Here is an 18096-nt window from a genome sequence, read left to right on the forward strand (position 1 = left end):
CCTTCCGAGGTGGGTCAAATGAGAAGCCAGATTGTTGGGGGCAAAGGGCTGACTCTGTAAACCACTTAAAGCACCGCGAAGTGATGTATACGTCTTAAGTGCTACTGCTATGGCTATTAGGCAAAATTTCATCAAGATCAGCGCTTAGTCCAATCTCTGTTTACTCAGGGCTTCCTCTATTAGCCCTGAATGGAATTAATGCTCACATCAAGATATTGAAACTCTGGCAGAGCCAGTCTTATTTTTAACACATATTGGGAACAAGCAGTGAATTGGGAAGCTCACAACTTTTTTAGTTCCATATTTTACTTCCATATTTTAGATCTACTTCTTTGTTTCCAGCTCTTAAGAGCTTTTGTAGTCATTTTCTTTTCTTTCTTTTTTTCAGAATTGGGGGAAGAGCAAAGTAAATATTCTTTGCTAAGAGAGCGGTGTATCCACCTTTCTGGAGATAGATATCAACCCAATAAATAATATATGCACAATAAATACATAGTGGGGGACAGCCTGGTCCTCTTTGTAGTTTTCCTTCCTGGAGAGGCTGGGCAGCTGGATGGAAAAGTGGTTGCTGGCCTGAGCCGTCGCTTGCAACACACTTAGCTCCTCAAAAGAGCAACTGACCAACACCAACCTGTTGTGTAATGCAGGCCATCAGGTTTACAACTCACCCGGTTAAACACATTGTACGAATTCAGACAGATAACAAGCCTGCTGATCATTTCAGCTGTGAGTTACAGAAAACCCAGACTCCAACCTGAATTTTATTGGGGGAGAATAACTTACGAGGCTGGTGGTTAAAAGATTTTGCTTGTTTAACTGCTGTTCAGTTTCACTGCTGACACACACATGTGCACATACACACCCACTCCCCGCAAATTGTATACCAGGGGCAATAAAAACAGAAACCCTTTGCTTTTGTCTGCTCTGACATAAGCTAAGCCGCTGGAATAATTTTTAACTCAAATTCCATTCTCCATCCTTTACCACATTTCTTTAATTTCCATTTCATTTGGCTGCTTTAATCTTTAATCATATGAGTATCAAGTAAACTGAAATTTTACAGTCACCCATTCAATACTTTTTTTTTTAACTTTGTAAATTAATTCCATCAGAAAAGCAGGGAGACTAAAGCTACGAGAAAAAATAGCCTCTTCTGGGGCCTTTTTATATTAAAGAGTCTTTGTCTGTGGTTGATTTCTTTTTAGCATCTTTCTCTCTCTCTTGTTTTTCTGTTTTCTTGTCCTTCTGGAAAATTCATCCCTGTAGCACTCACATCACATGAAAGGAAGCTTTTTAAAAAACATTTTGGACTCCGTTTCAAAGAAAAAGCCAGAAAACAGACAACATATGCATGAAGGAAAGGCCCGCTTAGCCCAGAATTCCTTTTCCAGATCAACGGAGGGATGGACTTGCGTGGAAATCCTTATGGGGACTACAACTCCCATGAGTTGAACTTCCAGAGCCTCGTCGCTGGTGTCCCAACTGATCTGGAAGCTTGGAGAAAGAGGGATTATGGCTGGGGGAGGGGTTTGCCGCTTTTATGTCATTCCACGAGGTTACACAATTATCTAACAGGCTCCATGCTGCCTGGGTCTCCAAGCAAAACCATGTTTGGGAGACTGGGAAGGATGACTTCAGTCCATTCGTCTGCATCCCGCACTCTGGAATGGTGGTGGACCCCATTTCTTGGCTCTCTTCCCTGTGACCTCCCGAAGGGTGCTATCGTGCAGCAGCAGCGGTGGGGCTCTACTGGTTCGGACCGGTTCTATAGAACCGGCTGTTATGATTCTGCACACTTCGGAGAACGGGCAAATTGTGTCCCTGGCTGGCCCCGCCCCTCTCTACCCGCCCCTCCCCTCCCCACCCAGTCAGTCCTTGTTGTGTGAGGCACCCAGAAATTGTCCACGGTAATCAACCGCTCCCAGACAACTATAATCTCCAACCGGTTTATTAGGAACGCCTCTGGTACATCTATGGAATTTCCAAACTGAAAGTCATTTTCTGCCCGTTTCACAAAATCCACCTTCTCTCCTCCCACTTCTTACACTTCGTTAATCACGAGAACCAATTAACTGCAGCTGGGATTTTTTAATGCAACATACGAAATAATCGTGAACTTTCCAACTCCTCCACCCCCCCTTTCATTCTTTATAACAGTCTTGGCAGCTGAATCTCAGAGCTGACATATTGCACATGCCCAACATCGCTGACTGTGTTCTTCCCCGCCCAGTCACTCCTCAAGGTATTTCTTTCTCTCTCTCGCTCTCTCTCTCCTGACGATCAGCTGTTCCTATTATCAGCTGTACCTGGGTTCCCCTTGCTTACTTACTGCTTCACCCAGGAAGCTTCCCTGAGGCCCAAGAGGCCCCCAAAATGGGGAGGAGGGTGTGGTACCAAAAAAGAAGAAGAAGCCATGCCCACCTAACCACACCCACCTAGCCACACCCACAGAACCAGTTGTTACAAAAAATTTAATCCCACCCCTGCACAGCAGCCTCCTTTTACCACAAGGGCCTCCAAACCTTGGCCACTGTACGACGTGTGGACTTCAACTCCCAGAATTCCTCAGCCGGTGGCCATGGTTGGAGACCCTTGTCTATAAGGCCAACATCCCAGTTCTCTCCCTCTCCCCCGGGCAGGAGGCTTCCCTTCCCTCCCTGATCTGGTTCAGACTCTGTTGCCACCTGAGTCTGGACCAGTTTCTCTGGATCTTTGCTGGAGGTTCTTTCGGACCTTCCTCAGCACTGACAGCCAAGGCACCAGGTCAGCCTGTCTTCCCAAGCAAGGGAAGACCTGCTTGAACCCTGAAGCCAAATCCCCCTGCAACCGGGGAGGAAAGCAATTGCACTGCCCTCCGTAGAGCGTGCCCCTCTCCCGCTTCACCCTCCTGAGCCTGCACCCCAGCTCCCTGGGATCTGCTTCCTCCCCAGAAGGACGAAGGGATCCCTCCTTCGCTCCCTCCTGCTTGCAGGGCAGGCTTACAATTTCCAACTGCCAGGCATTCCTCCCCGGCTCCCCTTCGGAGCCAGAACTGCATTCCTGCGGTTCCTTCTGGCTTTGGGGCAGCCCTTCGCTTGCAGCCTCCAAGGGCAGAGAAGGAAGAGGGCGGCTGCCCCCACCCCACCCCTAGGCACCTTGCAGAGCCCCCTCCTCCCTCCAGAATCTTCTGCATCCCACACTCTGGAATGGTGGGGGGGCTCATGTCTTGGCTCCCTTCCCTGTGACCTCCTGAAGGGGGCTATCATGCAGCAGCAGCGGTGGGATTCTGCCGGTTCGGACCGGATCTAGAGGCCATTTCGAACGGGAGGGGGCCTTAACCCCCCTCTCCGGCCCTGAAATTCCTCTGGACATCAGCACTGGTGTCTGGTAGGGGAGGAAGGGGAGCCGGGGGAAATCCAGGCAGATGAAACTGAATTCAGTGCCAGATGTTTGGGCTGCATGCCTTCAACGTGTGGGCTCCTTTCCCCTTTGAACAGATGCGAACTAAGGAACATGGCCGGTTTTTCTACCGGAGACTTAATGCTCGCACAGACCTTGAGGGGAATGGAAAGCGACCGAGAGTTTCACATCCCTCCCAGTGCCCATGTTGGTCCTTTTCATACTCAAACATCCCCCTTTCTAGCATGTAGGAGTTCAGGGAGATGGTGGGTGGAGGAGGAGGAGGAGGAGGAGGAGGAGGTGCTCCTGCATATTCACATTCTGTTTTCCAGAGAAACTTTGCCTTCCCAAAGCGGAGAAGTCTTTGAGAGGGAGGCTGAAAGGCATCCGATGAAGCCTTCCAAATACACCTCCCGTGAATCAATAGGAGGCTGAAAGCTCCTACCGAAGACAAAGCTAAATATACCTAAAATGGTTTTGAAATAACTGCCCCGGAGAAACGTTCCCTCCTGAACCACAAAGATGTCTAATTTCCTCCTTTGCTGCCCTCAAAAGTGTTTGCAAAGTGAGCCTGGGAGCGTCCAGAGGCCTCTCGGCTTTGGGTCTCGCTGCGGAAGGAGGAAGCCCAGCAGGCCCCACTTCCGCTGATGGCTCCTGCTTCCCCCTCAGAGTCAAAGCTGCCTCCAAGACCTTCTTGGACCTCTCTGGAATAACATCATGGATGCATCTCCGCCCCTGGAGCACCACAGAAGCTCCACCACCCTCCGGTGCCAAGCCTTGCCCTGGTGCGGGGTCGGTTGTGCTCGTGGCACCTGAGGAAGAAACCGGTGGTGGTGTGTCAACATCACAGGTGGCTTTTGAGAAGTCCTCACCTTCATGGACACCTGCAGAACTTTGGAGAAAGCAGCCTTTTCTCTTCCCCCCGAATCACTCACGGTTTGGGGTGGTGATTTTTCACTGTTTGGTGCGCCTAGAGTTCCCCTTCTTATCAGAAATATCTCAAATAAATGCTTGCAAAAGATCTCTATGAGACTATTCAGTTTCACCATGAATCTTGGTTCCATTTGCGGGGGGGCTCAGCTGAAGATCCTGTGGCTGCCCCTCGTTCAGCTCCCTTCCACAACAAGCAGAACCCTGGGGCCCATCCAAGGACATCTAGCCCTTCCCCTTTCGAGGCCTCCTTGAGATGAGGAGGGGGCCGGCCACCTTCCCCAGCCAGGGCCCTGGCAAGGAGGGGCCAGATCCACCTGTGTTGCTACCGAATGGAGGAGGGCAGGATACCCAAACGGCGGGGCTAAGAGAGGCTCTGCATAGAGCTCTTTATTTTGGAACTGTGCAGAACTAGGAGGCAGAGTTTCTTGAGGCGGCCTCAAAAGAGCCGAATTTAAACCCTTCCTTCCGGGCTGTGGTTTGGGGAGATGAGAAGAAATTCTTACCTCTCAAATTGGCACTCAGCCTTTTGTGCTTAAGAACGGCCTTCGGACCCCAGCCAGATGTCTTCAAATATAGCAGCAGGCGAGCTTTGGGCCCTGAATGAAAACGTTCAGGTTGGGGGACCTCCAGCTCAGCTGGTGCCTCTGCAAAAGGCCCAGGGCCTCGAGGGGAGGGGTCCCGGGGGTATGTCTCTCCCTGTGCTATTTCGGGCTGTGAAACCAACCGGGGCTCTGCAGAGCTGGAGGTTCAAATTTAAATGGTGGGGTTTGGCTGTTCTGGGGTGAACTCTTCTGTTCTGAACCTCAACAATCCACCCTGGGGAAGTCAGGGTGGGGGCCAGTTTGGATACTGGTGTGTGTGTGTGTGTGTGTGTGTGTGTGTGTGTCGTTTCAGGTGGGGTGAGGGGGAGCTGTGATACACAGCTAGGAATTTGTGGGGGGGTCATTGCAGGGGTGGGATTCAAATTCAAATTTTTTACAACTGGTTCTGTGGGCGTGGCTTAGTTGGTGGGCGTGGCTTGGTGGTCATGTGACTGGGTGGACATGGCCAACTCAATATCACTCACATCGAGGAATGCATCTCCTTGCCTGGCCTCTCATGACTGTGGAGATGCTGCAACAGTCATAAGTGTGAAAAATGGTCATACGTCACTTTTTTCAGTGCCATTGTAACTTTGAAGGGTCCCTCCACCCAAGCAAAGTACCAGCAAAGGAGGGGAAAAAACCTCCAGAGAGGTTCCAGAGACAGGAAGTCTAGTCCTGCCAAGAACGTAATAAGGGTTAACGGAGAGGCAGTTTCTGTAAGCAACCCCAGAATGTTTCCTTCCTGCCTTCCTTACAGGATTAACCCAGTAATTCCTCCTAACAACCGGTTCTCCGAACTGCTTAGAATGTTAACAACCAGTTCTAGCAAATAAGTGCGAACTGGTAGCATCCCACCCCTGGGTCATTGGCACTGTCATTGAAAAGAAGGACTTTGCATCGTTTGGCAGCCAGTTTAAGCCTGTTTTCGTCTTACAAACTGGCCGGAAATGCTGTTTTTCAGGGTTTGCACTGTCAGAAGATGACAACACTTCAGAGGCCCAGAGTGTAGAGGTTTTGAAACATAGCCTTTCGGGCTCTCTTGATGAATCTCTGTGATCTCCTGAAGATTTCTTTCAGACGCGAGAAAAACTGAGTGACCCAAGCAAGGCTTACGGGAAATCGCTTCCTCTGGAGCCTTGCTAAATCCACGAAGCTCTGAGGCAACGTCTCTTGGCCTCTGATTTCTCAGAGCATCCTCTTTTCCACCTGACCCAACTGGGAACTGCAACACAGGGTTGCCGCAGGATGGGCCGTTGCTCCTGCCAGCTGGCCCTGCCCTTTTCCGTGACGCTCCCTTCCGTTTCCCTTCCTTGTTTTCTGCCCAAACAGAATTTGTGCAGAAGCAGAAAAGGCTCCATCCTGATCCAGTTGGGGTTTGCTCTCCTCCTCCCCCTCCTCCCCCTCCTCCTTCTGAGTTTCAAGATTTGCGCCCCATTTTGGCAACAGTCTTCTCAGCCTTGGTGGTTCGATTCCTGGGCAGAACTGGGAGATTTTTAGCCCCGGTTCCCTCAAGAGGTTCTGGGTCTAAATACCACCTCCCGTTTTAGCTCCCCCGCCTGGGAGGGGCACTGGGGTGTTTCTGTCTTGCCGGCCTCAGCCCAGCTGGCATCCGTCTCCAGCAGAGGACAAAGCCCGAAAAGCACCAGCCCACAATTCTGCCTCTGGTGAGGTGGCATATTCTAAAAATAAAAATAAAAAAAACCCAGAGGCTGTGGAGTTTTTGTTTTTAAAAGAAGGCTCCATTTTCTGCCTCTGTTCTCTGAAAAGAAAGCGGAGCCCTTTGTCCCCCTTGCCGGCTGCTGCCCCCCCCTGCAACCTCCCCCTCCTCTCTCTCTTTATCTGCCGGCGCTTGCTGGCTGCATAGCCTCACTGTCAAATCTCTGAGCCGATCCAGCTTTCAGCCTCTCTGGTCTGAGAGGATTTAATGGAGACCTAATGGACTAAAAGCCGAGGGCATAAATAAACCACGGGGGGGGAGGGGGTCCATGGGGGTCTGAAAGCGTCCTCCAGTTGGCTGCTAGAGGCGAGACCCCAAGCGTCAAGAGGGAAGACTCTTCCAGTCAACTTCTGCCGGGGGGGTTGCGGGGGGCGGGAATGGTGTGAGATTTTAACTTTCGAGAGTTTTTCAGGCCAGAAATGTAAACTTTAGAGCTGTTTGTTGGCTGAAGGATCAATATGCGAACTAGAAAAAGCAGCCAAAATACCTGAGAATGCGTCACATCAGAAGCACATCTTTTTCACACGCCCTGAGTTCCATTCCTTGCACGCCTGCTCTTAAGAACGGTTCCTGTTCGCAGCTGCGGAGGGCAGCCTAGAGGGACAGAGGTGCCCATGGCTGCCATCTAGTGGTGCATCTGGAATTCTTTAGCAAAAAAATAGGAGTAAAGATTGGATTGGACCGGAGCATTCAAGCACCGCCCTGAAACTCATACTGGGAGGCCATTGGTGGTGGCTTTTTTCCCAGCTGGTGACTTTGAGCAGGCCAGGAATCTGAAACCCCACCGATTGCAGCTCTTCCAGCGTGGTGTGACAGAGTTGATGTTGCCGTTGCAAAACTTGGTTCAGATCACATTGAGGGCGCACGAAGGCAGCATGATCGACGCCCACACGAATTCCTCCCAGGTCCAGGTGTTGCAACATCCGCGTGTCATCCCGCTGGGCTGATCTTCCCTGGGTGGAGAAGCTGCACAGACAGGTTGCTTCAGCATCCAGTTGGGACATCCCTCCTTCTAAAGCAGACTGAGACATTTAAACTCTCCTGGAAAGAAGGTGACAGCAAACCACATCCTCACATTGGTTGAAGGCATCTCCACGGAGGTGACCCTGAAACCAGCAGGAATTGATGGCGATTGGAAGGAGCTTCAGGTCCAATTGAACGAAGAGCAAGTCGAAAAGAAATTAGCCAAGCCAAGAAAGAGAAAGATTGCAGCAAGATTGTACTTTTAAATTATTCTGAAGGATGCCCAGAGCAAACCTTATCATTCAATAAGTGAAGCATGCAGGTAAATGGAGTGCAAATAATTTCCAGCTTGCAGCCAGATTAATGGTCTGAGCTCCAGAGCGGACAAGGGACTGCAATTTATTTTATTCTTCTACTCCTGGCTTAGCTCTATGCCAAGTAAACAATCAGGTGGGTCAGCTCACCCCAGGTTTTACTTTCTTTTCATGGGAAGCTGCTCTCCAGAAGGATCAGGGGGGAAAAGTGCAAAAGGTGGGATTTCAGGTAGCCCCAGAGACTCCACCTCTTGGGCTCTGCTCCGGAAGGTGAGTCCCTGGGTGCGTGGCAGGCCCAGACGTTGTCCTGCACAACGGGGGTTGTGGGGCTGTAGCGGGGTAAGCGAGGCTGTAAGGGCTGGCCTAGGGGCCTGGGAAGGTGTTTTCCTTGGGGAGAATTAGAAGGCAAAAGGGGCAGGCGGGCAGTGCCACCGACTTCCAAGAAAGCGGCATGCACAATGCCAGGGGGCACCAAGGACTGAGCATTTCTCATAGCCAACTTTGTTCTAAACGGGGTTCAGAATTCCTAGGGGGAAAAGAAAGCTAAGTAGAATAAGGACAAAAACAAGCTTTAGCACAACGCCAGGAGGTGTTTGCAGATGCCTCTGTGGATTGTGTGTGTTTGTCAACAAAATTCAACATGGCAGCTGTGGCGGTATAGTCACAACCCTGCCCCTTTTCTGGGAGCATCACTGGCCACCATCTTAACCCGTATGACACACACGGAGGACAACCCCTCTATATTGTGTCTCTGCCACTGTTGCATGGCTGTGCTCTCCCCTGCAATTATCATCTCTTCTTCCAAAGGAAGCCTTTTTTTCTTTTTAGAAAAGCATATTAAAGGTAGCAGAGAGAATGAACGGTGGCCACTTCCTGCCCACAAACTCTCCAAAAGTGTAAGTTACCAAAAAGGAGGAGGAATATCTGTAACAATAGAGGAAGCGTGCCCCAATTTCTAAAAGCAGACAAGCATTGTTGGCAAGTGGATGGACAGCTGTTGTGAGCCTTGATTTCAAAACGAAAACACATCTTGCAACAGGCGCTTGTTTATCAAGATGGGAGGAACATGCAGCTCGAACCAACAGCAAGAGGCCTGTTCAAAACAGCTCAAGCACTTCTCTTAAATGACACCAGGCTGGTCTTCAGAATAGACAAGGAGATCCACACCTACGCTGAGGTGGGAAGGAAGGAAGGTGGGAAGGAAGGAAGGAAGGAAGGAAGGAAGGAAGGAAGGAAGGAAGGAAGGAAGGAAGGAAGGAAGATAGATGAAGCCTTAGTAACAAATGAAAGATTGACAAATCATCCAGACAGAACTTTACATCTCAGTTGTCAGATACTTCATTTAGTGTTATGTTTCCTTCATTAATGTTAAAGGACGGATGTCACTGAAGTTGAATTGAGCTGCTTTCTACCAAGAGTTGTTCTAGTTTATTCACTGTTAAGTCAGGGGGCAAATGTGCACATGAAATTTCAAGGAGACGTTGACAAGGCTGGTAGCAGAAAAGTAGCAGTGCCTGGGTGTCTGGCAGAGAAGGAGGGCACACACGGGGGGGGCTTCCTAAAGAGGGGCAAGGGGAAGCAGTGGATGCCCACCTTTGGGGCTGACACCAAAATGCTTTCGACTCCACAGGCCATGATGAGCTGCAAAGAATCCCTCCCCGTTGGGAGTTGGGTGTCCATCAATGGGGTCAAAAACACCTGGGCAGCTTCTGTTGAAGCCAACGTCAACTGGAACACTTTGGAAGCAAAAATCTGCTCCCTTCATGGGCACCCTGGTGATGCCTGGGTTGGTCTGAGCGACCAGAGACGCCAAGGGAGAAACATAAGTCTTGTTTTGCAACCATGAGAAGTGAGTTTCTGTGAATAATTATTTGGATGGCTGCATCTCTTCGTGCAGCTGAGACCTCTAGCCAGAGGGTTCCTTTTCCCAGGGCTTCTCAACTTCAGCCAGTTTAGGATGTGTGGACTTCAACCCCCAGAAATGGCTGGGATATTCCGGGAATTGAAGTCCACCCCTGTTAAAATGGCTGAGGTTGGGAAGCACCGCATTATGCGTAGAACGTTTGAGAGTAAAGAACGGACGAGAACCTGGCCAAGAGGGGGATGAAAGGAGATCTTCCCACTATGGGCAGGAGATACAAGGTGAAAGGAAGATAATCTTCTCCTAGGGCAGTGAAACCTGGAACTGTAGGGACCAACGTTTCCTCACAGGACTTTAAAAGAAGATAAGATGATCTCATGGCGAGTCTGGCTCCCAGGAGATGGACTACAGTCTGAAAACTTGGGTGACAAGATCTAGGGAGAGCTCCCCCTGGAGAAAATGTCTCTACGTGGCTGGTAGAGATCAACACCCATTTGGTGGCACCTAATCAATCCCTCGTGACCCCCTCGAGCAGAGGCAGGGAACCATGGGGCCTCCACAACTCGTGGACTTCAACTCCCAGAGTTCCAACAGGGCCACCGTTCCACGCCCTGCCCTAAAGCATCTGCTTGAAGATGGAGACGGAGAGATTTCACTGGCTCCTTGTTACTGTCTGAATAGCGAGTCAGCCGGGGTGCAGCAGCCTCGCCTGTCCCAAAGAAAACCGCATTCCTCCCCGGTGAGGGCACTAAAGTTTGTCCTCCAGAGTGGTGTGGCCTGGGCTGTGTCCCTGGGCTGATTCCCCACACCGAACGGACCCAACTTGGGGAAGAAGGTTTATCGGAAGGTCCCAGGGGATGGAGGGTCAGGTCGGATTAGGAGCAAAACCAGCTTCCTAGCAGAGTGAACAGGGAGCGAGGTGGAGGCACGAAGCTTTACAGCAGCTTTAGGTTCTTCCAAGCAGCAAGAACCGACTTGAAAAACCCCAGGGCAGAATTGAGTCATTGGTAGAAACGGGTGTTGGAAACATGTGAGATGTCTGAAGACTCCCTTAGATTGGGTGTCATTTTCCCCTGAGAAGGGCACTGGGTTCTCCTCCCACCAATTCCTTCATGACACACCCACCCACCCACCCAATTCCCCCCTGCAGATGGAAAGCTTTGAGGGGGGGGCTTTAACCTTGCCACCCTTTCCATGAGCTTGAGAAAAGAAAGGGCAGGCTGGAAATGTGAGAGGAAGCGAGCGAGGCGAAGGGGGAGGGGGAGCAGAGAAGGTGGCTGGCTGGCATTTCTGTGGGCCTCGTGGGCCTTTCCAGGCGGTGGAGCTTCCTGTGAGAAAGGCAGCCATTAGAGCCGGGGAGCTTTGCAGCGTCTTCTCTCGCAGGGAGGTGGGAGGGACCAGCCTCGGCTACGCGCATCTTCCGTTTGCTTGCCAGGTGTTTGACAGATGGCAGCGCTAGGTGGCTGCCAGCCGAGCGAGCTACATCTTGACGAAAGCCTCTCTTTGGCTGCTTGGGAAGAGCCTGTGAGCAGGAAGGCTGGCAGAGAAGATGCTTCCGCCTTCTTCTGGACCATTTAACGGAGCAGCCAGGGAAGCAAAGGCTGCTCGGTGCGCACGCACACGCACGCACACACACACACACACACACACACACACACACACACAGACTCCCCCCCCTCCCCCCTGCAGGAGGCATCAGAGAATCCCCAAGGAGTTTGAGGCTTCTTTTAAAAAGGCTTCACTGGTTCACCGACGTTCAACTCTTAATAACCGCGTGCCAAAAGGGAATAATAACGCAAAGGCCGGTCAGAACACACGGCCCCGTTTCTCTCACAAGGGCCGCTTGTCTTTCTTTTCCCCACAACAGAATGTGCAACTCACAGGTTGGAATCCTGAGGCGCTGCAGACATTGTGGGGGAGAGAAATGTGAGGGTTTTTTCCTATTATTATTATTATTATTATTATTATTATTATTATTATTATTATTATTATTATTATTATTATTATTATTTTGCAAGTGGAAAAGTTTCTGCCTGGAGCAGAACAGCTGGCAGAAAAAAAAAAAAGGCTAGGAAGACAGCTGGCAGCTGCTGCCCCCTGGTGGCGGCTCACAGGCAATGCCCGATCCTCCTTCCGGGATGCTGGGGGGGGGGGGCTGAGGCAGGTGGTCTGCCCCAGTTGCTAAAGCCCCATGGCTCTCAAACCAAGGTGAGAAGGAGGAAGAGTTTGTGGTCCTGCTGAAAGGGCCCTTTGGGGGCCCCACCCGCTGATGGAGGAGGGAAGGGCCCAAGACGGAGCGGTCACCATGCTGCACCCACTGGGAGAAAACCCGATCCAGGCAGTGCCTCGGGCCTTGGACTGAACCTTCTCCTCACTCTCAGCCGAGGGAGAGAAGAGGGGAAAGGGAGCCAAGAAAACTGCAGGTGGAGAACAATCCAGCATCATCCGCTGCCCACAAGTAAGCTGGCTAAAGGCCTGGTGCAAAACAAACCAGCTTTAAAAAGGAAGCCCGTGATTATTCTGACAAGAATCACCCGGCTCATTCAGACTCTAAAATAGCTTTATTCCTTCTAAAAATAAAGTTTGCTAAAATATGATACGGTCCTCCAAATAGATGCATCCAGTCGAGACGGTGCTGAGGCCAGACATCCTGACTTCCGATGTGATGTATATAAATGGCACAATTTACGTCATCTGCACGAGGACCGCATTATAGAGGTGATGTCATCCTCCCAGTCCTGTGGATGCGGGTGCCTCAAAACAGGTCCTTTCCAGTCCAAACACAGAAAGAAACAAGCAACCGTTGGAATTCTGGGTTCAGTTGACTCGGAAGGGTGACCCTTGGCGGTAGACCATGGACTCCCCATCCACATGAGGCCAGGAAGGGGCAGAGACGCAGGTACCAGGTGTTGAGGACCAAGCCTTCTCCTGGGGAGGACCAAGAGCTGGAGAGCTTCCTCGGCAGGTGCTTTTAGGCTTGGCCGCTGGAGACCCTGCGCAGGTGAAAGAAGGGCCTTTGGAGGTCACCATCTCCGTTGAGAAGACGCCTCCCGAGCTGCAGTTGGCGAGGGACCTCCCCAGGCAGGCCCAGACAATTGGTGGCCTTGGAGGGCTGACCTCTTTCCAGCTTTGGCCTCATGGCAGAGTGACCATCCGGCTGGCATTGCGTTCTGCTGAAAAATGGCGTTGGTGCCTCAGCCCAGAGAATCGCTCATTCAGGGTCACGCTGGTCTAAGGAAGGGAGACACAACGGGTGCCAAGTTGTGTTTGTGCAAGAGAAGCTAAGAGGAAACTCCCCGGATAGGAGCCAGAATTAGGATCCCTCCCTGAATGGGAATTAGCCTCATCCAACCTTCCCCATCTTGAAGGCCTTCTCCGGGCCCTCCAACTCCCAGAATCCTTTGCTCCAGGTGGAGAGCCCTGGTTTAAGTCCTCAAGACTGGACTGTCCAGTTCCTGACGGGATAGCAGGGGAACACTTAGGCCGTTCCAGGAGGAGAAGATCACCAAAGATCCCTCTGGGCGGGCTGGGAAATCTACACCGCTACTTCCTTTTGCTGCGGAAGGTCACATCCTCCGTCTCCACTGACCCTCGGGACAGGACTGCCGGTCCAATGGCCCCCATCTCAACCTCCCCCATCACTTCAGCCCCCCAATCCCTGATCTGGATCTGAATCTCCTCTGGCCCTCCCTTCCCTTCCAGGGCACAGCACCCCGGAGGCCTTGAGGGGTCCCCAGGGGGCCACTTCTGGCCTGGGAGGCCTCTCTACCTGGTTAGCCATAGCCCGGAAGTTGAATCGTAGCATCACTCCTCTCGGCTGCCAGCGGAGCTGCGGGGTCTGGCTATTCCGCCTTCTCAGGAAGGGGCGCTTCGGTCCGGGCCTGCAAAAGAGCCACACAGTTCTGGGGGTTGAAGTCCACACGCCTCCAAGTTGCCAAAGTGGAGAAACGCCGGGCTACAGAGATGTGGAACGAAGAGGCCCTTCGACTAGGGGATTGACCTGGTCTTTCAAAATCTATTTATTCATTCGACTTGCAGGCCACCTAAGATCCAAACCACGTGGATCTTTTTCATCTGCTGAGACCTCGAGGGGTTGCCTGGTGGCGTCAAAGGTGATGAGCATTTTCAGAGATGCAAAACCCTGGTCTGCGTGTGCTGCTAAACACCTTTTGTGCCTCCCTTGCGTGCAGGTGAAAATTCCTCCTGCGGATCATCCCAAAGGTGCTTTCTCCAGAGGCAAGTAGACTTTGCTTTTCCCTGAAGCCGTTTCACTTCTCATCCGAGAAGCTTCTTCAGTTCTGACTGAACGGTGGAGAAAGGAAGGATTTATTCCACACCATGCAGTCAGAATGGAAGAAACTTCCTGGATGAGAAGAGAAACCTCTTCAAGGGAAAACAAAGTCCAGTTGCCTCTTGAGAAAGACTCCTTGGGACAACTATGACCTGAAGGGTGGAGCATCTCCAGAGACAACGCAGCCATAAAAGGACCACGAGTCCAAGAGTCACAGTCCCAGGGTCCCGAAATCCATGTCTTAAGGAGGAAACATACCCCTGGGGGTGTCCTGCCTGGGGGTTGGACACCGAGACGGTCAAGACTGCTCCAGAACTGGGCTGCATTCTCCCCCTGCCAAAAAAACGAAGCCACCATCAATCCGTGGAGACAATGAAAAGGCTCAACAGGGACCCTTTTTTTGCTATTTATTTACCTTCTCACTCTTGAGAGGTTCTGCTCCCTCCTGGGCCTGATCTGCTGCTGGAGGGACAGGAAGGACAGGCGTAAAAAAAACGAACGCAAAATGCTTACAGGAGACAGTTTGTTAAGTGGCTAAAACAGGTGCGCTACCAGCTTGGAATTAGACAAATTGGACAAAGGGATGGATGCAAGGCCCGTGTTCAAAGGCAGCGATTGTGGGGGAAACAATGATTTGTCCTAAAACAATGATAGAACTTGGACCTCATTCACATGTTTCTGAATGCTTCCAGCATACGGGGGGTGGTGGTGGTGGTGGTGGAAAACCCCCTTGGTAACCACAGGCAGCTGGTTATGCCTCAACTCCTCATCTTTAAAATGGGTAGATAGCAGAGAGTGGATTTTCAGAGTGATTGCAGGAAGCGAAGGAAAATAAAACATGCCGCTGGCAAAATGGCTAAAGAAAGAAAAACTGACCCGTTGGTTGAAGTTGAATTTGACCTGGCTCTGGAGGAAAGCTCGTCCTTGATTGAATGATCGGAACGGTCTGCGGTTGGCAGAAAGAAAAGGGTCCCCAGTTAAACCCAACCATCGATGCTGTTCCCAACTCTGCAATCCAGGGCTCTCCAATCTTGGCCACTTTAAGACTTGGGGACTTCAACTCCCAGAATCCCTCAGCCAGCAAAGGTTGGCTGAGGGATTCTGGGAGTTGAAGTTCCCAAGTCTTAAAGTGACCAGGATTGGCTGAGGAATTCTGGGAGTTGAAGTCCACACAAAGTGCCCAAGGTTGGAGACCCCTGCAAATCTGAACTGAGGTGTGGGCAACGTTTGGAATTTGAGGTCCCCTTGTTTGGGGGTACACCGATGTCATCCTGGGGCCTCCCACCTGCCCGCTCCCCAACACCTGCCCCTGGTGAAAACTCAGAGATGGCCACGTTTAAACCCACCAACCTCCGAAATGGCAGAGGCGTCCGTGCTGTTTTGAAGGCTTTGGCTCTTGCGGGGGCTTCGGGCTGAGAGTCTGCGGGGGCTCTGTTGCCATTCCTGCCCGGGGGGCCTTTCCCTGGCTTGTCCTGGAAAAGATACCCAGCAACTCACCACCTTGGCAGCTCCGGCCTCCGCAGGGCTGGCCTTCGATTCAGAGCCTCTTGGAGGGGGGGGGAGAGAGGGGGGGGGGATCTGCTGCTGCTCCTACCTGCTGGGCCAAGGCTGGCCGGTTGAGGGGGCTCCTGCCCTTCATCTGCCCTGCTGCTCTTGGGCCTGGGGTGCTCATCCTGCTCCAGAAAGGCTTCCTGGCCCAGGATGGCTTCCAAAATCCTTGGGGAAATCTGCTAGATCCTAAGGAAACACGCACGCACACACACACACACACCAACTTTGATTTGAGTTCCTGGGTAGAATGTATTCTACCTCCTCCCCTAGTGGAATTCACACACACACCCTGCACACCCTTGGGAGGAATTGCTCCAGACCAGCGGTGGCATTCACATTTTTTACTGCCAGTTCTGTGGGCGGGGCTTGGTGGCTTGGTGGGCGGGGCAGGGGAAGGATACTTCAAAATCCTCCTTCTCTAACCTGCTTTCCAGCTCCGTTCTCCTGGGCAGGGCAACCAAAGGAGACCCAGCCGATCAGCTGGGACTTGATGGGAGGCGGAGAAGAGATGGGGTTGGCGGGGCCAGTCAGAGGCGGGATTTTATGGTTCTCCGAACTACTCAAAATTTCTGCTACCGGTTCTCGAGAACCGATCCGAACCGGCTGAATCCCCCGTCTGACTTTCGCCTTCTTTTTAATGCAACCACGTTGCTTCCATCCACAGGCCAGTTTCTTAAACGAGGTTTTCCTCAATCTGAGACCTTTCATACCTGCCAAGCCCACCCCAAATTCGTTGAATCCCCTTGCCCCAAGCAGAGCCCCCGAATGCAGCCTGGGTACAGCCACACCCTCCTGGCGCTGTTCCCCAAGCCCCCTCTGCTCCAGAGGGAGGCTATTCTTTGCCAGCAGTCTTGAAGTCGGTTCTCTGTGCCAGCTCCTTCCGCACCAAAGAGCGAAGGGCCCAAGTCCCCTTGGCTGGCTCTCTCCTTCCCCAGTGCCTTCCACCCACCTGGCAGGCTTGGTGGCCCCCAGCTCTGGAATCGAGGCCTCCTGCTGCCAGAGGCCTGGTTCTGGGTCTTCGGCTGGTGCTGCCAGGGTTTCCGGTTCGGCTGGGCCTGGTGACGCTTGATGATGTCATCTAAAGAGGGCAGAGACACCAGTGCCCCACACTTTCCCTGGCATTCCCAAGGAGCTTTCAATAGGGAAACGCCCAGCAGGTTGCAAGGGGTCCATTACCATACTGGCAAATTTTGTTCTTTGGTTAAGGACCCAAATCCTCACATTTTGGGGACACAGGACACTGGCCAGAAGCAAGATGGGACATTGTGCCCCAAGTAGGTTTTTGGGGGGCGGGGGAGCAGTTTCCTTGCCTATGGAACTCCTAACTAGCACAGAGGTCTCCCAAACTTGGCCACTTTAAGAGCGGTGGACTTCAACTCCCAGAATTCTGGAAGTTGAAGTCCACAAGTCTTAAAGTGGCCAAGTTTGGAGGCCTCTGAACTTGCACAAGGAAGTTTAACTCTTTCCAGCGCAGCTCCGGTAAGGAGGGGGTGGTGGTTGGAAAACAGTTCGGGCCACCGGGAGGTATTTCCAGCCGGCTGACTTCAGGAGGGCTGGGATGTGACCGGTGCCAGGAAAATGCTTGGCAGAGCGGCTCATCCCTTTCCAGCGAGGCGCTGGCAGGACGCCGGCTCTATTTCTGGCCCTGGGCGCTTGGGTGGGGGGGGGAGGCGCAGCAGGGGTCCCAGATGCCCCTTGAGGAGCTGGAAGGGGGAGAGCCCGAAGCTCCGGGAGAGGCCTGGAGGGGTCTGGAAGAGGCAGGAAAGTGAAGGGGAGAACAGCCCACCGGTGGGGAGGGGAGGGGGGGCTGAAGTCTCTGTTTCCGGGATGGGGGTGGGCTTCGGCCGAGTTGCACAGCATGGAACAGGGAGAAGGTTTGGGGGATCCGGAGCTCCGCGAGAAGCCACTTTCCTTGACTCTCGGACGCCCCCCGACCCATTTGCCCACCGGGCGGCTGAAGGGCTGCCAGGGGGCGTTTTAGCTGCGGCTCCCCCCGCCCTCCTGTCCCCAAGCGAGGGGGCAGCCCTGGCCTCACAAGGCGCAGCCCCCGACCCTTCCCCGGGAGGGAGCCGAAATCTCACCCAGGGACAGGTCGATCTCTTCGCCGGGGGCGGCGGCGGCGGCGGCGGCGGGGGCGGCCGCGCCCGGCTCCTGCTGCCCGGCGCCCGGCACCTCCATGGCTCGCGACCGACGGGGAAGAGGGCAGGTTTAGCCGCCTCGGGACATCCCCGCCCCCGCCCCGCCCCCGGGGGTCGCCCGCCTCGCCCCTCGGAGCCGCCCCGGCCCAGCCCGGAAAGTCGGGCGAGCAGCCGCGGACGGAGGGGGGGGTCTTTCCCTGCGGCGCCCTTCCAAAGCCCCGCAATGTCCCTTCGAGGAAGCGGGGGCAGCCCCCGGGAGGCTCGCCCCCCTCGCGGGCCCCGAGGGTTTCCCGCCAGGCCTCCCCAGGAGCGGAGCCCGGGACGCCCGGCCAGGACCGAAGCCAGGACGGGCCTGGCGGGGGTCGC

At 53.0% G+C, this 18096-nt stretch overlaps 1 protein-coding gene across 6 annotated transcripts; it reads right to left on the reverse strand.

Moving 5' to 3' along the window:
• Window positions 1-12292: 12292 nt before the first annotated feature.
• On the reverse strand, window positions 12293-17827 carry LOC113446830 (UAP56-interacting factor-like). Of its 6 annotated transcripts, none has more exons than XM_087941198.1 (10): window positions 17674-17827; window positions 16542-16670; window positions 15636-15778; window positions 15392-15513; window positions 14918-14987; window positions 14457-14503; window positions 14300-14374; window positions 13520-13631; window positions 12868-12981; window positions 12293-12743 (listed from the first exon to the last, which is right to left on the reverse strand). In XM_087941198.1, the coding sequence occupies exons 1-9, from the start codon at window positions 17768-17770 to the stop codon at window positions 12886-12888; spliced, it is 891 nt and encodes a 296-aa protein (XP_087797324.1). In that variant the 5' UTR covers window positions 17771-17827; the 3' UTR covers window positions 12293-12743; window positions 12868-12885. The 6 variants fall into 6 exon arrangements, with proteins under 6 accessions (XP_087797324.1, XP_087797326.1, XP_026572445.1 ...); XM_087941200.1 differs by having other exon boundaries at window positions 14457-14500; window positions 17674-17824; XM_026716660.2 differs by having other exon boundaries at window positions 12293-12981; window positions 14457-14500; window positions 17674-17824.
• Between the last annotated feature and the right edge of the window lie 269 nt (window positions 17828-18096).

The sequence above is a fragment of the Pseudonaja textilis genome, chromosome 12 (genome assembly GCF_049901715.1).
Source record: "Pseudonaja textilis isolate UNSWEBS1 chromosome 12, rPseTex1.2, whole genome shotgun sequence".
Taxonomy (NCBI): domain Eukaryota; kingdom Metazoa; phylum Chordata; class Lepidosauria; order Squamata; family Elapidae; genus Pseudonaja; species Pseudonaja textilis.